The following is a 26,771-nucleotide window of genomic DNA, read 5'->3' on the forward strand; positions in this document are numbered from 1 at the left end:
GCTATACTTGTGTGACAATGTGTACATTTGGTTTTTCATTATTCTTTTAAGCACCAAAAGCTACTTCGGTGGCAAGAGCTCCCCCTTGTGGAGAATCGTCTGCCTACTAAACGTGAGTGAATAAGTGAGTGAGTGAATTACAACATCCATGAGGCACTTCACCTCTAAAAAAGACGTTGATTTGAATGAGATGGACGTTAGTTGTGGACATGATTGATATTGTCACTGTCATAGCAAAACCTCTACAAAGTGAAGAAACGAAAGAACATATAAAGGAGACTTTATTCCAAGAAGTTTGGGATCAGTTCTCTTGGTGCCTTCATGATGAAATGTTCACACTATGTAAATGTTGTTTAAAAAATGAAGTTGGGAGATTTTAACATGGCACCAACAATGTGCATGTTTATATTTACTGACAATCATACTGGTCATGCAATCTTCAGAAGAATGGCTCTTACAAGCATCCGCTGACAGGCTCCTAAAGACGGCCTGTGTGAGTTCGGCCTGGATGTCGACAGTAAAACTTGTTAAACACATTCTCATTCTCAGCTGACCGCAGCTACTCAGATCCACTTAGTCCTGCTGGAGTAGCACACACACCTTTTTCTCAGCCCTCCGCTTCTCCTCCAAGACTCCACAGAGACGAACACGATACCTCTAGGAAATGGCTGAGATTGCATTATGAAGGGCAGAGCTAACTTTCCCCGCTCTTTCCTGATGCTGGAGCTATCTAAGTGCTGCGGCAGAGCCCGAAAGCCTACGTGTGCTCGCCGGGGGATAGGATTTCATCTCTGCGCCTCGCAGATGTTTGTCAGTGTCCCATGGGGAATGGGAGCAGCGGAGGGGAGGAAATATGACAGCTCCGGTGGATCCGTCTCCAGGAGACTGTAGTACGGAGGGAGGGGGAACCAAAAGGAACCAGTAATGGCTGCTCCTCTGGGCTCTTAAAGGAGCTCGTTTGCCAGGGATCAGTCTACGCGCTCTCCCCTGACACCCCTTGAGCAGGAAGAGGAAGACAGCACTGAGAGCCCCCGCAAACTCTGTCTCCGGCTCAGCATGGATCCCTTGTGGTGTCCTCGCCGCATGCTGGTGAGCTCCCCCTGCACTCGCATCCGCCCAACTCTCCCCGAGACTGAGCCAGGCTCCTGGAGCAGAGAGCTAAAGCAGAGCACCTGAGGAGGGGACTCGCATAGGTTTAAGAAGAGCGGAAGCACCAGCTGAGAATTCTTCCAGCTCTAGAAGCTCAGCGCTTTTGTAGCTTCCCACTTGTTTATGGTCTTGGGGCAGAAAATTGATTGGATGTTTAGAGATGAGTGTCATCCTGAAGGACATAGCCTGGAGGACAGAGTTGTAGAAGTCTGGAGTGGATACCTCACAAAATGAGGTATAGCTTGCTTAATTAGCCCAGAAGTGAAGGTGGATATGATGGTCTGGGGTTGAAGAAAGGCGAAGGCAGGAGCAGAATGGACTGGAAGCCCTGTCATGTGGGAAGGTGGGACTTCACCAACCTGCTGTGGCTTTGAGTGCCTCCGAAGCTACTGGGGCAGCCAGAACCGCAGGAACAGGAGGGTACAGCCAGAGGTAAACAAGGCCACAATGGGCTGCCAACCAAATCTACTGTCCTGTGATAGTCAGAATGGCTAGCATAGCACCACAGCTTGGGTGAGGCAAGCCATAAGTTTGTTAACAGAACACATGGTAAATGTTAGTCATGTGCTTGGGCTGTTGCTGCTGTTGCTGCTGTTGTAAAAAGTGCTTTGTCAGTTGTAGCAGTTCCTGACTGGTGCTTTGAGATGCTCTATACTGCATACACACATTGTGTGTATCATTCAGGTTCAGATTACAGTGTACTCTATTAAATACCAGGACAATTTGCATGTGTTTGCTTGCTTGTTTGTTTTAGCTATTAGTAAACAGAGGATTGTATGTTTTGGGACAAAGTTTAGTCACATTTTCAGGACATGCATTATAATGTAATTCATCATAATGCTTTTTCATGATTCACAATACATGCCGCATTTTCGTTTTTCTAATTTTTGGTTTAGGTTTGAATAGACAAAACTGGGTCAGTAGGTCCACATTTAAAAATACTATCAAAAACTTGGAGGACAGTGATTTTCATTCAACGTTTCACGCAGTGTGCTGCACTAAATCCAATTAAACAGGACTAATTATGCTCTCTGTGAAGTGGCAGGAAGTTCTTTAAAGAATATCGACCTTTTTATTTGTCTAGTCCTGTAAATTACAAGTATATTATCTAAATGTTATCAGTATGTTGTCATATAATAATAATATTTGTCATCATTGGCTTGAAGAACAGCTGTTATGACCAGGAGTCATTTCCATGTCTAGCTTCAAATGAAGTGTAAATGTGTGAGGGACCCATTAAGGATCTGTTGTTGCTCATTAGGGGGTTATAAATGGGATGGACACAACCTCTAGGTTGACAAGGCTGGCATGGATTGTGTGTGTGTGTGTGTGTGTGTGTATGAGTGTGTGTACATGTGCATGTGTGTCCTCTCTGAGCCATATTGTGCTGAAGGAGCACTCCCATCAGGAACAGTTCATCCCCATGGCTTGCTCTGATTACTGGAGTGCCTCAGGGTTACATAATAGGACCCTAATCATAATCAGCCACAGATTTCCTCTCCGCTCCGTGTCTTTCTCTCTCTCTCTCACTCTCCCCTGTTGACTCAATAGTGTTTTTACAACTCCCTCACTATCTAGGAAGCAATTACTCACCGGGGAAAACAGCTTACATTTCTAATGCTAACATGCTGAAAAGGTGCCCCCCCACCCCCACCCCTTAAGGCATGTTTATCAGCCGTTAATGTTTATAAATGAGAAACAAAAGCAGGCAACTGTTTATTAAATGCAGAACACATTAACTTAAGCTGAATTAAATGCGTGTCTCCATTTAGGAGATATGTGTAATTAATAAACACGACCACATATCGTGAGTGACTTCATTTAAAAAGTTACTTCTTTAATGTTGATTAGTTGTTGGACAAACACACAGTTAAACTAAGATATTCAGTCTCACTCAACACAACATTGCCAAAGTAACTTGTTACCAATCCATATAATGTCTACACTGAGAATGTGCGAAACCCAACCTGAGTGAATTAAAGGCTTGGAAAATCCTGTTCTGATGATGTGGTGGGAGGAGCTTGAAAAAACACGACTGCTTGGGAGCGATACAGGAAGTGTTGCAGAGCTTTGTGCTCGTGCACCCACTTGTGCTGCCTTTTTTGTATTTGTACTTTTCTCTCTAGTTACATTTTAAACAGCCCATCACCAAAAATTCACCCCAAAGCAGTTGTAGTGCTTCAAAAGTTCCTTCCACCTTCAAGATACATCACCAGAAGGGGGGGTTTCATAGTCTGGCCTGATTGTCTCTTTAATAGCTCGATGCAGTGATTTGTTGGGTGGGAGGGTGCTGGAAGGGGGATCCCAGACCTCCCATAAGACTTAAGGGCCCACCCCATAAGAGAGACAGAATATAACTTGGGGTGTTCTGTGTTTTTCCCTTGAATTGCAATTTTCAGACAAAAACTCGCACACAAGTCGAACATCTTCCTTCCTGTGTTTTCATTGTGTGTAATGTTCACACTAGGCTGCTGTATTATAACAATAACACTTTTTTTGTTTTTGTGCAATAACCAATATATGACCAGAATTGTAAACTAAATCCATTTTACTGTGTAAATAATATATTTTAATTAATTAGCTTCTCATGTAATAATCACTTATCAACCATTTGTCACGGTTGCAGTGAAACACCCACGTACATGCACACTAGTGAACACACACACTAGGGGGCAGTAAGCACACTCACCCTATCAGTGCCCTATCCACGGGCCCCGGGAGCAGTTGGGGGTTAGGCACCTTGCTCAAGGGCACTTCAGTCATGGACCGTCAGCCGAGGGGATTGAACCAGCAACCTTCCGGTCATGAGGCTGGTTCCCTGACCTCCAGCCCACGACTGCCCCATTTGATACAAATGAATCTAAAATTAAGCTAAAAGGCTCTTGCTTAGTAATATTTGTGAAAAATCTACAGGAGTAAACCTCATAAAAATACACTATGAAAATATAATATAGAAAAATACAATAAATATGTTACCCCATAGTCAGTCTTTTCACCAGGGGAGCTCTAAGGCCACAGTTAAACTCTGGCTTGATGCAATCCAAGGGGTCACATCCTCACAATGTGTTCAAATGTTGTGCCGTCTTACACTTTTAAACATAACAACCAAACGTTCAAGTCCTCAGCAAATTATCATAGACAGGAACTACAGCGGCTCATCCCACCATTCACATAGCTGTGGTCGGCTGTGTGAGTCATTTTCATGCTCCATACACAACGCCGACTCCTTTTCTGTGAGCATGTTATACGTGCAGCAGAGGCTCTAGAGAGGAGGTGTGTTGCAAAGGAAGGTTCATGGCCTGTTTCTATTTCTGTTACTTGAGGTGGCATGTGATTCATCTTCTGTGGGCAGAATACTCTGAATTGTGCAGGAAAAAAATGAACTCAAGCTCTTGAAGTTCTTTGCTCTTGTTAAAGGGGAACTACACCGATTTTTCCAAATGTCTGCATAATTCAGAGGCTGAGATGTAAACACAGCCATTCAGAGAGGTTTGATGTGAAACGGTACATTTATATAGAAACCTACTAACTCAGATTTATTTACACGGGTAGTGATAGAAACCCGGGGTCACAATGTCTACCTCCCAATTATAGCCATTTACTGACTATCCAAAGCCACAAAACCACCAATGAACCTACACGTGTCTTCTGAGCTTTTAGATGTAGAGTCAGAAGTGTTTCAGAATTACTTAAAGGGCCCAGGTTGAAAAACGGAATTCCCCCCCACTTTTTTCACATAAACGTGTTTGGTGTGGTATATAAACACAGATAAAATTTCAAAACATACCACACACTCTCCAACACCTACAGTCCACATGTGGAAACTAAGCTGGAAACAACCTGTTTTGGATTCACTGCTTCTATGATGTCACAAAAACATGTATAATAAATCACATTTACATGTATAAACCTGTTCAGACTACAGTCTATTTACACTTCATTAAGTTATGGGTTTTTCCAGCCTGGACAGGTTTTTGAATGATGCGTAATACTGGTCAGCCAATCAGAAAAAACTCATTTGCATGTATCAGTCTTAAAGGCATAGTAAGAAAAACAACCTGTCTCATTCTAAGGAATAAAAATAATGCACAGCCAGGATGTATTAATGGCTTAGTAAGGTGTGGGAACAAGAACCTAATGCGTGGCCATAACTTACTAAGGCATGGGAACAAGATAATTAAGTCGTAGCCATGACTCAATAAGGTGTGTGAACAGGATCATGCCTTATTAAGCTTAATAAGGCTTAATGATCTTACTATGCGTGGCCATACTAAGTCATTAGTGGCCACACATTAGGATCTCATTTCTACGTCTTACTAAGCTGTGGCCATGACTTAACTACCTGGTTCCCAAGCCTTACTAAGTTGTGGCCATGTATCACTTTTATCCATAGAGCTCTGTACTGGAGAATACGGAGCCCTGATGATGACATCCTGCATAAATAAAAACAATGCGTGGCCACGCCTTATTGACACAAGGGAACGAGATCCACGCCTAAGGCTTAGTAAGGTGTGGGAACAAGATCATGGCTTACTAAGTCGTGGCCACGCATTAGGATCTCCTTCCCATGCTTTACTAAATAAGTCGTGACCATGACTTAATCATCTCATTCCCACTCCTTACGAAGTCGTGGCTACGCATTATTTTTATTGATAGAGGATGTCACCGGCAGAGCCCTGGTCCAGACTAACCAGTCAATTTTACACATTTATCAAATTTATCAAAAAATGTATGAAAACGGGCAAAACGTAGGTTTGGACTCACAAGGACATGAAATGTATGTGATTTTCTCCATATAAGTGTAAAAACACTTATACTATAATAAATATTAACTATATATATATTTTTAAAACCTTTAAATGAATGTAGTGTCGTGTTACGTGGTCTGCACAAGCACTGTACTAATGTTTGGAGCTCCCCTTCAGTCTCACCCTCTCCTACATTGCTTTGGACCTCCTGGCGCATCCTGGGACGTTTTGAGTTTCGCTCAGTGACGATGTAGTGATAGAGGAAATTTACGGCCCTCGCTGTGGGCCCATGTCACCCTCTGACAGCTGGAAACCGGAGTGAGAAGAAAGCCAGCAGCTCGCTGAGGAGCGGAGGAGGAGGGCGAGGCGCACCTAGGCAGGCATGCGTGCTCCTCATGCTGAGGGCTCTCCTCGTGTTTCAGTGCTCGGTACAGCCAGGGGACAATGCCATAGCACTTACAGCGAGCTCCGCCTAAAGGCTGCAGCCTTGGCTCGCCTAGACCCAGTAGCGAGCGCTAGTGGAGGTGAGCAGGTGGAAACACAGGCTGTCTGTTCAGAGCAGAGGGAGCCAGCAGCCGTCAGCTGGGAAAACCTGAACAGGTGGCGCGCCTCAGGACATCCGCGTCACAGCCCGCGGACTAACAGCTTGCCTCTTTGCTTAATCTCCTGCTGACGAAAGCGTTTCAGACCCTCTTCGTCCGCCTTCAGAGGAGCCTCGTCAGTTTGCGACTTCTCCTCCTGCTGAGAGCTTTCGGCGCAGTTTCCCTCCTCAGTTTGCTTCGCTCTTCTGGGGAACTCGTCGCTTCCACTTGGATGCTGTGTGTGGAGGATGCCTGTGCTCCATCTCGCCGCTCGGACGCTGTAGTGGTCGACGTTTGACTGAACCGTCCACGTGTTTTAAGCATCAGGCATGTTTCCTGAAATCAACAACAAGGTAATGAAGCAGAGACTCCAACTGGTTTGAGGTGTTTTCCACCTTGCAGGTCAGTGATCTTGGTGAACAGACCAGCCTGTGGCTGGAATGGTGCAGGTAGTGGACAGGAACGTGGTGTGAGAGCAGATCATTATATTTCAGTGTGGCTGCTTTTAGACTCTTTATTGCTGATGATGCTGTTGGAGGGAATTGCTCGGATTCTGCCAACATTAGTCCTCCTTTGTGTTTTAAACTCCTCTCAGTTCCTCACGTTCGTTTGCATGGTTTACTTTTCGTCCTGCGGTTAGTGTCTATTTGTCCTGCAGCGTTCACCGTCCTGTGGTGTTAATAATCTGTTATTTAATGTTTTCTGTCCTGCAGCGTTCATCGTCCTGTGGTGTTCCAAATCTGGCATTTTGTCTTCTGGTGTTCCAAATCTGGCATTTTGTCTTCTGGTGTTCCAAATCTGGCATTTTGTCTTCTGGTGTTCCAAATCTGGCATTTTGTCTTCGTCTATTTTCTATCATTCTGTCCTGTGGTGTTTCTAGATCTCTCATTCTGTCCTGTGGTGTTTCTAGATCTCTCATTCTGTCCTGTGGTGTTCCAGATCTCTCATTCTGTCCTGTGGTGTTTCTAGATCTCTCATTCTGTCCTGTGGTGTTTCTAGATCTCTCATTCTGTCCTGTGGTGTTCCAGATCTCTCATTCTGTCCTGTGGTGTTCTAGATCTCTCATTCTGTCCTGTGGTGTTCCAGATCTCTCATTCTGTCCTGTGGTGTTCCAGATCTCTCATTCTGTCCTGTGGTGTTCTAGATCTCTCATTCTGTCCTGTGGTTTTGAGTGTCTGTCATTTAATGTTTGTTCAGTTGCATTCAGTCATTATTATTTTTGTCCTGTCTGTCTTTTTGTTTTTCTTGTGTTCATCAGCATTTAGTGTTTTTTTTTCCATCAGTGTTGAATGATGATCGTTTTGTCCTGCGGCGTTCAGCGTCACATGGTGTTCAGAATGTGGCATTTTGTGCTGAGGTGTTCTGAATCTCTCCTTTTCTCCGGTGGTGTTTAGCGTCCATCGTATGATGTTTTTTGTTCATTGGTGTTCAGCGTCTATCATTTTGTCCTGTAGTACTGAATGCTTGTCATTTAGCATGTGGGTCCTGTGGTCTTCAGCGCTTATCGCTTTGTCCTGCAGTGTCCGTTTTTGTCCTGTGGTGTAGTTTGTTTTTTAACCAACCTGCCCTTTATTTTTTTCCTCATGAGTATTTGTTTCTTTCCAGAGTTTCTATGGAGTCTCTGAGGTGCTTCCTGATTAAGTAACTGTTTCCACTGCCCATGAATGTGGGCAGGAACATATTTGGCAGAAGGACATGTGATCGTTTAGTTGAAGAAACTTCAGGCTAGTGTCTAACTGAAACGGCTGTCAACAAGTAACCCAGTGTCAAGTGTCAAGTCACTGCATCATAAGCATTGAGGCCTCGAGGTGTTGGGAAGGACATGTGGTGTGTTTTTAGTCATACCTGTGTCCTGTCGCTTTCCCAGATGACCACACCACCCTTTCAGCTGTTTCACAGTGCTATAAATCTTAGCCTTGTACGATCTCATTTGCTTTTTGTTGTCAAAAGGATTACAGAAATATCTTACATAAAATCATTTCTGCCTATATAAAATTCCCATTTCTTTTGTTTAGCATTATTAGAGATCTACTGAGGTGTCTGAATTTGACTTCTTCAAATTTGCATTAATAGAATAAATAATATAGAACGTTCAGTACTCATTCATGTTTTGGCCAAAAGAAAATTCTGTGATTATTTTCAAATGTAAAAATGGGCAAAAAAATCATGTATATTGTTTTTATTGCGTATATTGTCCTACTGTGTAAACAGTTCATTGAGTCAAATCTGTGTGTAAGTAGCAAAATAATCTAACACTGGTGACGTTTGTAGTTTTACACGACACGGAGTCGTTTCCTAAAGAATCCCAATCGAATCTAATTATTGTGAGGTCAGAGATTTACACCAGAAGTGTCCATTAGCGCAGATCTAGATCAAGATTTAACCACACGGGTTATTTCATGTTAACTCAAATGAATCAAAGCTGTTTCCTTAAACTATTTCCAGAAAAACAGTAATGCAGTGATTTAACAATATAGCATTTTTAATATCTATGCACTGGTTTACATTTCTAAAGATCAGGGATGCACGATGATAAGAGAATTATATTGATATATAAGATGTTTAGATTTGTCCGATATTTCAAAGCAATATAGGCGACGCTGTCTAGACCTGTTTGTCTTCTCTGAATTGTCTGCCAGATCAAACAGACACCATTTATACATCATTTGTCTGCTTTGGGTCTTTAATACTGTGTAACATTGAATAAAGTAATGACTGGTCAGAATGAACTTGGGTAGCCAAGTGTCTGTGGGGCATTTAACAGATGCCTTTCGCTGCGTAAAGTCTGCTCAGTTTACATAATTTGCAGTATATCTATCATTATTAGATATATCTATCTAACTCCTTTAACGTGCCTAAGTAAGGTGCTTTCTTAGACTCACCTGCTCTTTACACACTGACCCACATCGCAGCTTCAGCTCAGAGCTTAAGTGGCTGTGCAGAAAACCTGCGCAGGTGTTAATATTTGAATGTGTTTTGAGTCTCTGGCTCACATTCCACTGCTGTCCCGACCGTGAATATCTGCTCTCGCTTTGCTAAATGTGCCTCTTCTGTTCTGCTGCATCTGCACTGTTAAATTTCAAAGGTCGATCGACTAAAAATACGTTTCCACTTGTCACGTCAAAATTAGATGGGATAAAATTTGAGGACGCCATTGAAAGGACCCACATGCTTCGTTTTTCTTATGCTTCGCCGTTTACAGGTCCACTTATGGCATTTGCGTGGGTTTATGTCTCAAAATTCATTCTTGCTTGACCCTTTTTATCCTCTCTTTATACCTTACAATGAAACTGGCTGCTTTTGTTATTGCACCTTTGAAGAACCCATATCCTACATTTTTCTTGTATTTTATTATTTTAACATTTGTGTGGTTTTATGCACCAAAAATAGTCATTATTCATTTTACAAGACCTGATTCAGAAACCACTCAGCGCTCCAACACCCCTTATAGCGTCAGTGTGAATGGGAGGGGGCTAAACTACTGCAGGCTAAACAGGAGGATGTATGTAAATGAGTTGGTTTTCATGACATCACAGAAAAAAATGATCAAAAACAGCAGTTTTGCAGCTTAATTTCCATATATGGATTGCATGGAGGCGTAAATTATATGTTTTGAAACCTTAACAAATTTTAAAGGGAATGCAGTTTCCATAATATGGGCTCCTTAATATAATAATACCTATGAAATATGTAAATGATCTCTGTTCTGATTGGCTGTACTGTCCCGTGCTTCATTCAAAAAGCAGTCCAACTTGAAATGCATGAATGGGGTGTTCATCAGAAGAACAGTGAATTCAGAATGGGCTGTTTTTGCTGCTTGATGTCCATGTATAAAGAGTAGATGAAGAGTCTTTGAAAGTGTGTCTGCTACGTTACAGTCTTTAATAAAATGAGGAAAAGTTATGAGGAAAAGTGAAGTTTTTCATATGCTTCACACGTCACTTACGGACCTCTTTCCAACACCTCTTGTGTGAATGAAAGTGACTGCAAACCAGCGTCTGTCTCCAGCTGCTCCCCCCACCCCTCTTTGGAGCAGATATCTATCTGAGCCAAAAACCATTGTGTGTTTTAGAACAAGTACATAAGCACTTGGATTAAGGGTGCAAACCACTTAAGTCCAGCGGCGTGCAGGAATTGGATCATCACATTTTGTGTCTCCTGCTCTATCAGTCTGTCCACTCTGCTTGACCTCTCTTTGAAACTCTGCCTCTGCACAGTGAGATTCTACGGCAAAACGTCCAGAAGGGCCAGAACTCTGCATAGCTCAATTAAAGGGCTTATATACAAAACCATGTGTTCTTAACAGCTTTGAGTTTGATCTTGTGAAAAGGTCAAAACATGACCATGCAGTCCATGCAGTCCACATAACAGCCTGTTTTGAATTGATCAGTTTTGTAATGTCACAAAAAGCAATCAGTTTACATATATCCATCAATTTAGCCTGCAGCACTTTAGCCCCGCCCATGCAGATGGAAGTAATAGGGAGAATTTGAGCTTGGAGTGCATTGTGAAGACGCACAATACAGGACAGAAACAATTAATTAACATATATCAGACTTAAAGGCACAGTAACACTTACAGCCTGTTTAAGCCTCAGGCATACTAAGGAGTCAGAAAACGGTCCCTTTAATACACTGAGTTCAGCTCATCAGCTGTTAATCAAGTCTATCACAAGCTTAATCAGGTACAGAAGAGCACAGAAAGCTGCATATACCGTGCTGTGGTAGCCTGTGTCGGGGCAGTGCCCAGCTGGTCTGGGCCTTCTGGTCTGCCCATATGTTCTCTGTCACCACTATGGACGTGCTGTCCTCGCGATTAAGACAAACGCAATGCTGTTTCCTCACTTCTACATGTGCCAAAGTCTGACACCATGACTGATCAGGCTGATGTCGGGCCCTTTGATACCCGTGATCCCTCAGCTTACTGAGAGCAAATGGGGTCCTCAAGGGAGAGTAAAGAAGGGGCTACTACAGGGTGATTTCTATAGACATCTCTCATTACAACATGTATGACTGGCTTTTGTCCAGCTTCCCTGTAAAATCTGATTCCTTCAGCTTTACTTGAGTGGCTAATTGAAAACAGATTGGCTTGATTTAATAGAATTGCTCTCAGGCCTGCCATAGCTGACAATTACCATTTAAATAACTGTGATTACATTTTGTCTTTGAGTTCACTGTATGCAGCTGTTAACGTACAAGCCTAAAGAGGTCTAATTTGACTGATTAGCTGTCTTGCACACTAGATGTCAATACTTAAAAGCTCACAACTGCTCAATAAACAAACATTACTCACTGCTGCCCTCTGAAGATGTCACAGTTCGGGGCAGAAATTAGAAATTTTGTTTTTGTTTTTTTTTTTGTTTTGTAAAACAAAACTTGTCTTAACAAAATACATTTTTAGCTTTACATGAATTTGCCTCAACCCACAGAATGAAAACGCACCCAGGTCAACAATTCTGTTTGGCACAATGTAAACATGATTATATAAGCTCACTACTGTGGCAAATAATTGCAGCCAGCTCAGTTAAATGTGATGAGGGGATTATATTAGAATGGTGAGAGGCTGAATTACAATGCACAGTTCTAAGATAATGTGGTACAGTATAAACAAATACATTAATCTGGGGCTGATGACACCAAGCAGTCCTAACCCGTTATATATGTTTAAACCTATTGAACTAAGTGCTTCACCAGTGATTCGTTCCCATTAAACTTGTTTAAATCTGCTGCAAAAGGGCCTAAAGTCAATGCATGACCACAATGGCCAGAGTGAAGTGAGTCAGCTTGCAGAATCAGAGCTTTTTGTATTCTGGCCTGTTTTCTATGAGAGCGTAAAAGATGCATGAGGCGTCCTTATTGTTGGATGCACTGTGATGTTTTTTATGCTCATTCGGAACACGATTCTGATCAGTAAGCACTTATTATTGACTGGGTTTATTGTAGTTTCAAAAAGCATGTTCCTATTCATGTGTTTGGTTATATAAAAATAAGTGAAATAAATAAAAATCGACATATTTTCAGCTTTGTTAGATCATTCTCTTTACATGTCTAATCAATGCAACAGCAGCAGAGAGAAACCGCGTTATTAAGGGAGATGAGCAGATCAATGGAGTAACAGAAATAGCCACATTACTGCATCAGCATTAAAGGGTACACACTTTTAAAGGGTTGTTTGCGATGTCCACTACCTACCACTGGGCTCGATGTGATGGGAGATGCAAAGAGATGCCATTACCTTCTGCTCAAAAAGCCACAAAAATGATCCCCTTTCTAAAACCACCATCCACCGTTCTTTGTGGTGTCTGCCCAGATGTTTATTCCATCCTTTACTGGGGGTCACTCATGTCAAATAAAGATGAGGGGAATATAATTTATTCCATATTATAAAACAGGCAGTTTATTTAAAGTCTTTGTACCACCACAAATGTAAAGACTAAAGACTAAAACTCTCCCTGTCGTTTGAACCCATCATTCCTTTAACAGTGTCCACAGGCGTGTAATGGACAGTGCAGTCACACCCTGAAAGAGTGCGTATGTGTTTTAGGGCTACAGTCCTTTACAGCGGTGGAGCTCTGTAAATACAGCAGGTTAAATAACTCGATGAGTCATGCGGAGCGTTGAGTAATGCTGTGTGAATGAGCGCTGATTCCCTCAGTGTTCAGACAGCGTCCCACGCTGTAGGCATTTCTTTAAGAGCTGACGGAGGCCGTGGGAGGTGTGTGTGTGCCCACTCATCTGGCCAATTCACTACATGTTTTCTCTGTTTGCATCTGCAGGCGGCCAGACCGGAGGCTTTCCCTCACCCTCAGAGGTCACAGGCCGAGAGCACACGCATAGGAACCAACCGCACCTATTCACAGGTACGCCTACTTAAACACACCACACTGACGCACACTGATCAGACGACCATGCAGGACCATAAATAGAGCTGCTTCAGGTTGAATTGATCCTGTTAAATGTTTGAACAATCAATAAGAGTCCTATTGTGGACCCCCAGTTTCTCACTCTCATAACTACATAACCTACAAGTGTGTTAATGGGTATGGAGTAATCTATCAAAATGACTGAATAAGCCAATACTCATCCTTTTCTATTCATCTTCATCATCATATTTTAAGATTAATAGCATTAATAAACCTAGTGTTACAGGTAGGGATGCAGCGATATGCAAATTGCAGGCTATCAAATATTTTCCGTTCTATATCTGTTAAAGCCGATAGATAAAATTTGATAAAATGCAGAAATTGGGGCTTCATTTAATTGGCACTACAAAGAAATGTAATATTTATTCGTAGGCAGTTACACGTGAGTAAAATCAGTACAATACAGACATTTTATGTCGCCTAAACATTCTGCTCTTCTGAAGTACAACAAATACATAATCTACACATCTATCCACACATTTGAACCAGATACTATCTGCTGTTACAGATGTAATTCTGATATTCCTAGTTCAAGGGGCGACTAACCCTCCTAGCCCCCAAGGGTATATATGCCCTACGTTTTGTTGACATTTTTGAATTCAAGAATTACAAGAAATGTCAAAAGTGTGGAATATAATCTTTCAGATTATACCTCATTTAATGGAAGTCATTCTCGCTAAAAGTCTATTTTGAAAAGAAGAACATTGTTATTTTTGACATACACATGTTGGACATAGGGTTGGACAGCATGACTGTATTTATCATATTGTGTTGAATTATGTCACAATATGTTAAATGTGCTTTTCTGAGCATACCAATAGATATTGTCAGTAGTTTTAGAGCACAAAGTACTTGTTTCAACATTTCAGATGTTAGAAAAAAGAAATACTGTGGCATTTCGTGTATCATAACCATGAAGTTTAAGTATTGTGATGTTATATTTTCGCTGTATCGCCCACAGCTAGTCAGACCTGTTGATATGGAATGCATGAAATAGCCATTTAACACTTATCCCCAAATTAAGACACTAAGACCTTACAATAGCTCCATTAGTGCTCAATTAGCTCCAATGAAGTCCCTGTAATTACTGGATAATTAGCCTTTTTATGAAATAAGCCTGCATTGTTAAGGGGTTAATAATGAACTATCTTAGCTCCTATTCACTATCCTTAGTTCCTTAGTTCTTATTTTCTAAAGCTTCTAAGGATTACAGTTGATTTTTTAATATTTCTGCATAATTCAGAATGTTGTAAACAGTCATTCAGAGTGGTTTGATGCGAATGGTTCACTGCACAGAAACGTACTGGCTCAGATTTCGTTACAGTGGTGGAGGTGATAGGAAGCAGGGGTGGTGATGTCTGTCTCCTGAGTTATTGATGATGGTAGATCTGGAAAAAAAAAAACATTTTCTTTGGGTTTCTTTTTGGCTATATAACACCCTGCATGTGTCATTCAGGCCCATAAAGAAGTGTTTTAGGCTAAAATATTATCCTAAAACTATTGTTGATTAATGTCATAGGCATCAGGGAACACTTTATCATTTCATGCATTAACTTTCTGAGAAAAATTGGTGGAATTCCCCTTTAATGTATTTCAGATATCTGTATATGACGGTGAGCATCTTTATGGAGGTTAGTTTCTACACCTAAACCTGCGCAAGCATGTTCCAGCCAGTCATACACAATCTACAGACAAAAGAGAGTGTTGCCAAGGTTACATTTAAATATGTATGGTGTGGTCGTCTGTGACGTGGCTGTGTCTCCTTTAAAATGGCCTTTAACTGCTAACTTAAAACGTTCCTTATGGACAGCCAGTATTGAAGCGCCAGCCATCTGAAGCACTCTGAGACGTGGTGGTTACGCAGAGCCTCTTAATGTCAGAATCCATTGACCTGATTGCGGTTTAAACTCACAGCTGCGGTACCTGAACAGCTCAGATGCCTCTTGTTTACAGCCTGGCTACTGTATTCAGCTGCTCGTGTGGTTCTGCAGGTGCCTCTGCACTATATTTAGCTTCTGTCTCTATGCATCATAATCAAGTTGGCAGATACTGCAGCAGCCCTGGAACACATGAGATTAAATATCACGTCTATCTATAGATGAGGTTGCTCCTTTTTCGGCCCAGAAAGTTGCAGAGGTCCGAGTTTGAATCCTCAAGTCAGGGGGACAAAATATCATATCAGATGCAGGGTTTCCTTTGCAAAGGTTGACCTTAGCCCTGAGCTAAACATGTTTTCAGTTACCACCAACGCTACAGTTTAGGTCAAGGCTTGGGTCAGTCTTTTGTCTGGAAGGACAAAACGAGAGCTAAGAAGGCCTGTAGAATGTACACCTGCACCTACTGTATGCAGACAGTATTGCCTTATAAGCCTCGTAATATACACCTCCCAACATAACAGCCCTGGAAAGCAGGTCAGTGTGGAGAGGAGGTCGCAGTTATTATTCCGCTCTCTGATGGAGGGGAAGATGGCAGTCCCTGTCAGAACACTTTTTTGTTCCCCTCTCTCTCCCAGCCTTGAAATTCCATCCTCTACCCAGGGGGCAGGTCACTAGGGCCACTCAGCTTAGCAGGTGGAAGGGTGAATGTTTATCAGAAGTGGTGTCAAAGTGACAAACTTTAAAGGGGAATTACACACAGATATTTTTTCAGATTTTTCTACATTGCCACATAATTTAGTCATTGAGACGTAAACAGAGTCATCTAGAGTGGTTCAGTAATGAAGTGGTGCATTCTAGACAAACTTACCAATTTCTTTACAGTGGTGATGATAGGAACCAGGGGTTATGATGACTACAATGTAAATATAACCATTTTATTTACCATCCAAAACCACCAGTGAACCTAGACATGTCTTTTGAGTTTGCATAGGTCATGATAATAGTGAAATATTAATGGTAAATCTGATAAAAATAAGGCTTTATAACACTCTATGGCTACACCTCCTCTATTATCATATTTTAAAAGGCAAAAACCTTCTCAAAACTATTGTAAAACAATGTGTTAGGTACTGTGCAACATGTCCCTCACCATTTCAGGCAATAATTGTCCATAATGTAGCTTTTAGAGGCATTAAACTCTTCAGACGTCTGGTTCCCATCACCACCACTGTGATACTTCTGACTCTAAGTTGCTCTAAAACAGCGCATTTGACTTTGTTTACATCAAAACTAGTTTATTATGCATAAACCTTGACAAATTTTTTGGAATTCCTCAAGCCAAATCCATTTTCCGGTGTTAAATTCATTTTCCAGTGTTGACCAGTGGAGGATGGGTTCACCTTTTGAGTCTTGGTTCCTCTCAAGGTTTCTTCTTCTTGCTTGGACCCGGATTTTTCTGTAAAGCTGCTTTGTGGCAACTTCTGTTGTGAAAAGCGCCATACAAATAAACTTTGACTTCACTTGATTTTGATGGATTCAAAACTATTCCAGGACAGCCAGTGAGCTGATTCAGTGACACTCAGTGACTCGGTTTCAGAAGAAAAGTTAGTTCACCTCTTGAATAAATCCCATTACTCCAAATCTGAAATGTATTAAATGAGGCCATGCTTCTCTATTGTTGTCGTTGTTTGAATGATTCGAATATATCTGTGTATTTTGTTTTCCTGTAGAAGTGCAGCACAGGGACTGGCACCTTACCCCAACTCGACCCGCCAGTCAAACAGGTGGTGGTGACCAACGGCAAACTTCTCCACCAATCAGATGGCATCTTACCTAACATTGTCAAACAGCTGGTGCAGAATGTCCAACAAAGTCAGGTGAGCAAACGGTCCTTCTCTTTCAGAGTAATGTTTATGCCAAGTGTGACCAACACTACTACTGGCCAGTCCAGATGTGACTGTGATGGTATTTGTGCTATGAAACCAATTAAAGTTGTCTGAAAAACATGAGCTTGGTCCACATGCTGGGTGGAACCGAATATTCTCTCGCTGTCATAACAAAACCACCCTTCTCAGAAACGGTGTTGTGTTTAATGTCTAATGACTTTATTCAGAGTAAATTTGTTTTGTTTCTTTGTTCCATCCATCATAACATATTCACACAGTGCAAAAGGCAGTTGGCATTTTCAGTCTGTTCCTTTGACCTTTACTGTCCTGCAGGAGGAGAGGGAGAGGCCAAGGCCTCAGTTCCCCGCACGCTTCGGGTCCTCGGTGGACAACATCTCCGAGTCTTTGACCAGAAGTATCATCAACAAATTTGAGAAGATCAGGACGTATGAGGGACAGAGACTGCCCATGTCGCCCACAGGTCAGCAGTGTACTAGTAGATGTAGTAAAGACGTTTTATTGTTGATGTGAATTTGATGTAGTGTTATTCTTGTGTATACAGTCCTTTTGCAAAGAGGTCAAAAGTTTACAGCTACTTTTTTGCCATTTGATTTGATGTAAATCCTCATTATGGCTTATCATAATTCTCAGGGAGTCTATCGCCACTGAAGTGTTTTAGATTGTGGCTGCTGAAATTTTAAGCACAAGTCATAAAAATCATGTTTTTATTAGAGAGACGTCATGTTTTTATTATAATTTTTGGTTATTTAAGGTCAAACAGAGCGTGTTATAATGTTTAATATATAAGTGATGAGAAGTAACAATATATACATATTTTATAAATAAAGCTGAGGCTCAAAACCGTGATCGCTCTGCTCAAACGTTATGCAGATTAGCTGAACGACAACCAATCAGATTGTTGATGGTTAGTTGGTTAGTGAGGTGGTTGGTTAGTGTAGTGGGTAACACCTTTGCCTTCTACACTGTAGACTGGGGTTTAATCCCCCACCTGGGTAACCACCCTACACTACACCAATAAGAGTCCTTGGGCAAGACTCCCAACACCGCCTTTGCCCACCTGTGTAAAAATAATCAAACTGTAAGTCGCTCTGGATAAGAGCGTCAGCTGAACGCTGTAAATGTAAATTGATACGTGGTGTGGTAACTGATTGTGTGCCCATAGTCACATAATGAACACCTGGCAGGATGTAATGGTTGAAAAAGCAAAACAATATTTAAAACACTGTTACGTATATAATATATAAGACGATATATGTAAGTATTTATATATAAATGTAGGAGCACAAAGCTAGTCTTCAGCTCTGCATGCACTCGTACTCTGGTCTTTCTTTTTGCTTGTGGCTTATTGACACACCCCCAATGAACACGCCTTGCTAACTTAAACAGTGCGCTGCTTCAGGTGATGAAAATATGTAAATAAAACACGTAATAAATAGACTGCAAGCTGAAGCATATACAATAATATAAAAACTGTATTATTTTTAGCAGTTGTAGTTAAGCAGTCTTGAAATCTGGGGGTGCTGCAGCCCCCTCAGCACCCCCCACTTCCCATGTCCCTGACCACTGCAGTAAAATAAGGGAGAGAAAAAAGAGTTCGGGTGTGAGCATAAGAGTCTTTTAAATGACTAATGATAGGACATTTTTCTAGTAGTGTTACACACATTAAACATTATGGAACATTAGTAAATAAAACATTAGAAATTTGTGTCTGGAAATGCTGACATGTCCTTTGGAGAAGCAAAGGGACCTGAATTTCCATCTGCTCTTCTCCTCTCTTGCCAACAGCTGCACTCAAGCACTTTCAGAGCCAGCTCACAGAGTACGAGCAGGAGGAGATTATGGACTACTCTGAGATCTGGTATCTGGGCTTAGACACCAAGAAGATCGAGGGCTGCCAGGGATCTCCGCAGAATTCAGGCTATGATGACGAGCATGGCAGCTACCTCAAGGTAACATCAGATAGTGCTAAAGAGTGGCTATGTGCACACATTGCAAGGTGCAGGGTAAAAATAATGTTACAAGAAGAAAAATAAGACACTCGTACGCTTAATTACTAAACGCCTGCTGCTTCCAAAACGTTGCATTAAACTATTTCGGGAGCATAAATCTTGGGTGTGGACGTCTTGCGTTTTTTTTAACATCATATAGTGTTCCTCCAGGCTGGGTGAAGGTTACTGTGATGGGTTTCCAGGCATAACCTCTTTATATAGTATTCAGCGGATAAAGAAACGAAGCTGCCCTCGGCAAGACAAACACGTCACTGCTGTTGGAACGAAACCTTGTTTCTCTATTTTGTCGTTTTCAGTTTTTGACATAGTTTGAAAATGCCTGTTGCATTTTATATTGTATGTACATTTCATAATGATCGGACCAAAATAAATGGCCCAAAATGACCTGGAAAATATTGCATTAAAAGTAAAGTATATTTTTTGCTTCTCCTGTAAAGTTATCATTTTGGAGATATGAGGTTTTGTCCCAACAGCAGCAACATGCAGTATACGTATACAAATGTTTGGGCACCCCTGATGCGAACTCGTTCAGCCAGTCTTTGCACCTGCTGGTGGGCCCTGGCCATGTAACAGGCTAACACATCCTCTACAGTGAATGTACAATTACTGTTTATTTTTCATGTTTTATTTTTTCCCAACATGTTAAGCTGAAAACAGAATTTCATTGGAGGTGTACAAATTTAGCTACTGTTTGTGTGTATGTGTGTGTGTGTGTGTGTGTGTGTGTGTGTGTGTGTGTGTGTGTGTGTGTGTGTACATATATATATATATATTTCCATTCTTTTTGGCAAATTTGTTTTCAGAGTTCTGAAGCTCAGTCCGTTTTCAGCTTCTCTTAACACTTGCTGTGGAGGTCTAGGTGCTGGGGTGACCTGTTCTCTGTACAGGATGTGTACATTCATTTTTTACTTGAAAAATCAACACAAAACGTCATTTGACCTGGGGGTGTTCGGACTTTTGTGTATGACTGTATGCTTGATTCCCTCACATGTGCATCATGTATCAAGTATGCCTTAAAAGTAGGCCATTCATTCATTGCCTAGTAATCTGTTCATGGCCCATTTAAAAGGTCAGAGACAATGAAGCTTTCCAAGCATCTGCACGCACACTCATGAGCCGTGCACGGGAAGGCGTATGTCTCTATGATCAAGCTTTGCTGCGTGACGACAAGTCCTGCATGGTTACTGAGCAGACAGCGCACTGACTGGCGTGCTGACCTCATACTCAACCTCACGAGAAACAGGGAAATTAAAGCATTAAAGCACAAGGCTAATCTCCCGTCAGACCCTGTGAGCTGTCCCTGCCCTGTCCTCTATGGATCCAAGCTGCATTGGTTGTATTTTCTGCTTTTTACAATACAGTAATCCCATTTAGTGTTGTTGAGGTCTGGACTCTGGGGTGGTCAGTCTGTTGTTCTGAGAATGCCAGCAGCATCTTTGTTTGATGCGTCAGCCTCTTTTTCCCAGTGAGGTTCTTCTTGACGGCTACACATCCTTTCAGATCCATAGCGCTGAATTGTCTTCTCACAGAGGAAAGATGGACATAAACACCTGTGGATGTTTTCAGACCTGAAACAGCTTGATTTTCTAGTCTAATGGGGCCAGTTTTGGTGGTCCAGGTCTTGCACATCTGTTAGGAGCCTCACTTTCTCTGTAGCTTTTAATCATTTCTTAAACTTCTATTCTTCCACGTATTTCCTTTTGACTTTCTCCTTCCTTGTGCACGTGAAGTATCTTATATCTAATCTTCTCAGAAATCTGAAAAATGAATAACTTGTACCGAATGGCCCTTGAATGAAGGGTGGTCTCTGACTTTTCCGCAGTACTGTTACTCTAGAGGAAGAAAATCCCCAAGCCTGAAATAATAAATGGGCCATTTATAATAAATGTAGAGAGAGAGAAGGACAAATATGGAATGGGGGAATTTTTAGCTCATTTATCTGTCTAACTTTTACCCATCTTTCCTCACTGTGACACAGTACGTCTTCCTGCCAAATGGAGATTGAAATAGCTGTGCTTTGGCTATCCATAGCCCAGACATGACTCTTCTTCCAAATATGATCTGTGTGTGCAGGTCCTTCATGACCACATCGCCTACCGCTACGAGGTTCTGGAAGTGATTGGGAAGGGATCCTTTGGGCAGGTCCTGAAATGCCTGGATCATAAGACGAATGAAATGGTGGCCATCAAGGTCATTCGCAACAAGAAAAGGTATTTACAAAATCAGGCTCTCCTTCATGAGTTCAAGACTTAATTAGGGCTTATTAGAGCCATTAGAGCCACAGGCTTGTTGTTCAGTAACTAAATGTTGGGTAGTAGAGTCTAAATCCATACTCATGTAAACATATTGCTGCTTTTTTCACGTGAGGTATTATTGCTTCAGCTAAGAGTAAAGTTGCTTTTCCAGAAGAAACAAGCAGAGATTCTGTATAGACCTGCAGTGGACCAAGAAGAAGCATCTGAGTGGGTGTAGAAGTGTTATCATTTGAAAATACTCAATGCTTCATCATTTTACTGTAGTTCTGGATGGGTAGTTGTGGGCCAGGTGGGTCAGTAAGTCTGGGTGTGTCTGGATATCTTTCATTTCCAGTAACACTTTTTATAGCTTCATATTTAATAAACAGAAAGGTCATTTTCCCTTGAGTACGTGTAACTACTTACTGCCCATTTCTGATGGAAAACAGTGCAAACTGGCTTTGGGCAGTCTTATGCTAGTGTTATGCTGGTTTGTGTTATGCCAAAGGGGCAATTTACAGATGAAAGAAATGTCTGCATGATCAAACCACTGAGATGTAAACAGTCACTCAGAATAGTTTGACGTAAAATGCTTCATTTTAAAGAAGTGCACTAACTCTTTACAGAGCTGGTGATGGCAAATATAGCCATGTTTACAATCCAAGAACGTCCGGCAAACATGCACAAGTCTTCTGAGTTTTAGCTGTCATGTTGATGATGGTACAGCAGAGGTAAAACTGTAAAAAAATTACTTTTAGTACTATTTTGCCCTACAGCGTCCTGCATGTACAACTCCACCGTTTAAAAAAAGGAAATACGTTTTACTATAATTTAAATAATAAGAGTCTCGGGTATCAGCTAGCAAATTCATTATAATAATCATTTCATATAATAAGTTTCTGTGAGGGAGCTTTTAGAGTCATTAAACTCTTCAGATGTCTGGTTCCTATCACCACCACTGTGAACAGAGCGTTTCACATCAACCCACTCTGAAAGACTTTAATTACACCTTAATGACTGAATCATGAAGAAACCTTGAAAAATCTATGGAATTCCTCTTAAGAGAGAGGAATGGAAGCCTGGACTGACCAGGAGATCCTGACCGTTTAATTTTAGAGGTTAATTCATCTTATATCATATTAAATCAGTTCAATTATCATAGCGTTTAATTACAGCGCAGAACATTTGACAAAGTCACGTAAAAAATTCCAAAGGAAAAAACAGAAAGCTGCTCGGTGGAAAGAAACTACAGAGTGTATTCAGTTCATGTTCTCTTGGTGTTATTTGAAACAGCGCTGTTTCAAGCCAGCTGTGCTGGACAGAATGAAAGAAGGTCAAGCTGGGTCAGAACATTGCTTAGGAAGCACTGAAACACAACACTGTGTGGTCATTCCTTACACTTCTGTTTAGCTGTCAGCAGTTCAGTGCACAAAATTCATTAGGAATTGTTCAGCGACAAATCAGACCTACACAAGTGTTCCCCCTTCACCCAGAGCGTAGCCGATCAGCCAAAAGACGTTTGATACGTGAACTTTGCTTCTGTAGTTCTTCACTGAGCAGAAGAGCTGTAGAAATGTCTAGCTAACAACAGCACTAGCAGACATGAGGCCTTAATGTTTGTTCATACTTTTGCCCATTTTTATAAATAATAGTTATGTTAGTTTATTTAGGATCGTATTACGTGACATGGCAGTTTACACGATGTTATCCTAGTGGCTAAAAGCTTCCTTAACTTCTTAGGTTCAGTAGCATCGTAGCTCTAATGCAAAACTAAAGAAGCAAATTTCAGAGCATGTCTTGGCTGATGAGCTGCACTGTGATCTGTAAAATGCAGTCGATCAGCCAAGAGACATTTGACACGTCTAGTTTGCTTCCTCAGCTCTTCACTGAGGCAGAAGACACGAGCTATAGAAATGGGCAAATGTACCGTAGCTAACAATAGCTTTAGCAGACTTTAGGCCTGAATGCCTCTTCATACTTTTGCCCGTCTTTATACATAACAGCACATCATACAGTGTCAGAAACCACATATCGCTGTGGTCGGGAGAAAACCTCGCATCTCCAAAAGCGTAACTTTCCAGGAGAAGGAAAAAACCTACTGTAGTTTTAACGGAAGTCAATGGAACCAGACGTCTTTCCGAGTCATTCTGGGCCGTTTCTTTTGGTCCATTCATCATGAGATTTCCACACAAAGTTAAAAACAACAGGTCATTTGAAATTATGTCAAAAACTGAAAACTGACAAAAATGGAGATGCGAGGTTTTCTTCCGACAGCAGTGATGCGTAAGTTTGTTTGAGATCGTATTACATAACATGGCAGTTTGCACGATGCTAACCGAGTGGCTAAAGGCTGCCTTTACTCGTCAGCTACATTAGCCTCGCAGCTCTAGTGCAAAACTAAAGCACTAGAGACACCAAGCATGTCTTGGCTGACGAGCTACGTTGTAAATTTGATTATTTTTGCCAGACCGTCTTTAAAGCTACAGAACTTTTTAGTTGTTAGTCAGAGTGTCACCATCTGATCTGTACGTGACTGGGTCATAGGTCACTGTGAAACCCTGAGAGGTGTTAAAAGGCATCTGCCCATATCACGTTACCTGGCCGCGCTCAAGTGATCCGCTCTTCAGTAGGCGTCGCACCCCCTTTGATTGATGCAGATGCCATCAGGTTTTCAGCCTTTCAATAATGCAGAAAACAAAACGAGAGCTTAGCGGAGAGGACTTGCCCTAGACTCACTGCCGGGGCCGAGCCTGAAGCTTTGAACTTGGACTTCAAATGAGTGCAGCAGTTGTACTTAGTGTAGTGGCAGATATGAAAGTCTACTGAACTAAATACTCGAAAGGATTTTTTAAAAATAATATTATTTCTCCTTCCAGACGAACCTGTAGAATCATTTGTAATGTTTCATTGTTTCTCACTCAGCTCATAGAAACAAACCTCTGCCCCTTCTGCACCGTAATACGTTTGTTGGAAGAGGTGATATTTTATTATGATCTGAATTTGAAAAGTTTGAAATTATCGCGCACACAGTTTTGTTTTCTGGAAATAAAAAAAGGATGTTTTACATTTTTTGCCACATTTTGTCACTACTTGGCATCAAAACAAACAGAGGACATTATGAGTGCGGCCCCAAACCCATTAATACAGAATATGAATTCAATTAATTCAGTTAAAGCTGCACTATGTAAGATTTGGGGATCTGGGGACCTCTCTGGTGGAAATACATGCAGAAGAGCATTTCGCTGCTGTCAGAAGTTTTTTTACATAATTTTTCCATTTTTGACATAATTTCAAAAAAAGTCTGTTGTCCTTTACGTTGTGTGTAAGGAATAGATCAAAAGAAATGACCCAGAATTACTTGGACAAAAGTCTGGTTCCGCTGACTTCCATTAAAAGTAGTGTGATTTTCCTTCTTCTGTAACGTCACCGTTTTGGAGATATGAGGTTTTGTTTCCGACAGCAGCGATTTGTAGCTTAGGCTGTGCTTCGGACCCCTTCCCCCAGCAGATGAATGTGATGATTGCAGGTGTGTTGAAACAGAATTCAGTCGAAACCTGATCAAGGATGTGTCTTCTGAGGGTGGGATGTGCTGATGTGATCACATCACCGTCAGAGCAATGTTGATTTTACATTTAAGAGCTGAACATTAGGACAGTTGTGAGTCTGTGAGTCTGAAAAAGGAAATCTAGCCTGGCGCTTGTAAACGGCTATTTCAAGCTTTACAGAGGACAGCCGGACATACAGACCCTACTTTACTCAGTAATAGTTCCTCTTTCAATTGTAACATTATACAAAGTCTGCTTTATCCATTTATGTAATAGTTGTGTAAATACACGTAACTAATTATGCAATGTTAATTGAACACAGCCAAACAGCAATTATGACTAGACTTCTAGTTATTATTATAATTATATATATTATAGTTGTAATTATAGTTAATAGTAATATAGTAACATCTTAACTTCAGGTTTCGCAGCTGATGATGTGTGTTTTGATGATGAGAAGAAAAAGTATTTATTATATATTTTCAGAGAAAAGCAGATGAAAATGTAAACGTTGTGTGGTCTGTAGGTTCCATCAGCAGGCGCTGGTAGAGCTGAAGATTCTGGACGCGGTGCGGAGGAGAGACCGCGACAACTGCCACAACGTCATCCACATGAAGGAGTACTTCTACTTTCGCAACCATCTCTGCATCTCCTTCGAGCTGCTGGGGTGAGGAAAACACTGCACGCTGGCTGCCCTGACTCAAAACATTAATGTGAATGCGGAGTCAATAGCAGCACAGCAGTAATGGAGTTGGCCAATTACCCTTTTACAGTAATTCAGGGCTGAGAGACGCCAAAGCACAGACAAACAGTGAGTCAGCGGCTGAGCTCGGATGAGTGCGTTTATAGATCTCCAAGGTTCTGTTGTCATCCTGTAGTCGGCCTCATGCCCGTATTAGTCTAAGCTGACTTTTACTGTGAGAAAATCGAACAGCGTTCTTTCTAAATGTGATAAATAAAGCGTTCCAGTGCTGATACGTTCTGCTGCACAGACGTTTATACAGACAGGTATGTGAGGTTGTTGAGGGGTAGAAATCACTTGTTACATTAAGATTAAGAGACCCTTATTAGTCCCACAACGGGGAAATTTCACCTCCGCATTTAACCCGTCCGTGAAGTGAACCACCACATACACACTAGGGGGCAGTGAGCACACTTGCCCGGAGCGGTGGGCAGCCCAAACCGCAGCGCCCGGGGAGCAGTTGGGGGTTAGGTGTCTTGCTCAAGGACACCTCAGTCATGTGCTGTCGGCTCTGGGGATCGAACCGGTGACCTTCCGATCACGAGGCTGGATCCCTGACCTCCAGCCCACGACTGCCCCCATACATACACGCCAACACGGTTGTGCACTGTTGTGACGTCATAGGACTGGCAACCTCACCAAAGAACCCCACAAAAAGCAGCAAGCTGTGCTAAACGTGGACGTTAAGTTGCTGTGGCTGGTTTAGGCTGCAGTTTGAGGAGCTAGTGCTGTAATACAGTAGAGCTTTAGCTATTCAAGAGTAGATGTGCTTTCTTGTCGTAATTTTAGCATGCAGGGTTATTATTGGCATTTTGACTGCCAAACGGCCTTGAAATGCAGAGGATCCAGTGGCACTGTGGGAAAATGCACACAGGACAAGGAAACGTATGAGGTGTGAAACACTTCCGTCACCACAGGGGGTGAAAGCAGTGATTTTTAAAATCATCAGTTTTTTTTTATATAGAAACTAATGTGGCAAAACGTTTACTACAGAACGACACAGAACCAGAAAGACTTATTAGAAGCGATGCCATAGAAGAGCCACCCTGGGTTCCCT

General features: G+C 41.7%; 1 protein-coding gene across 2 annotated transcripts in view; it reads left to right on the forward strand.

Moving 5' to 3' along the window:
- The first annotated feature begins 805 nt into the window (after positions 1-805).
- Positions 806-26,771, forward strand: part of dyrk4 (dual-specificity tyrosine-(Y)-phosphorylation regulated kinase 4) — a 36,290-nt gene continuing 10,324 nt past the window's right edge. Inside the window, exons 1-7 of one of the 2 annotated variants that reach the window (XM_017721055.2) lie at positions 806-1,581; positions 13,254-13,337; positions 17,008-17,154; positions 17,497-17,644; positions 18,970-19,133; positions 21,267-21,403; positions 25,499-25,639. In XM_017721055.2, the coding sequence (XP_017576544.1) occupies positions 1,483-1,581; positions 13,254-13,337; positions 17,008-17,154; positions 17,497-17,644; positions 18,970-19,133; positions 21,267-21,403; positions 25,499-25,639 (920 nt within the window). In that variant the 5' untranslated portion in view covers positions 806-1,482. Of the gene's footprint in view, positions 1,582-6,161; positions 6,832-13,253; positions 13,338-17,007; positions 17,155-17,496; positions 17,645-18,969; positions 19,134-21,266; positions 21,404-25,498; positions 25,640-26,771 lie in introns of those variants that run through there. The other variant, XM_017721056.2, reaches the window with a different exon arrangement.

The sequence above is a fragment of the Pygocentrus nattereri genome, chromosome 8, assembly GCF_015220715.1.
Source record: "Pygocentrus nattereri isolate fPygNat1 chromosome 8, fPygNat1.pri, whole genome shotgun sequence".
NCBI classification, from domain to species: domain Eukaryota; kingdom Metazoa; phylum Chordata; class Actinopteri; order Characiformes; family Serrasalmidae; genus Pygocentrus; species Pygocentrus nattereri.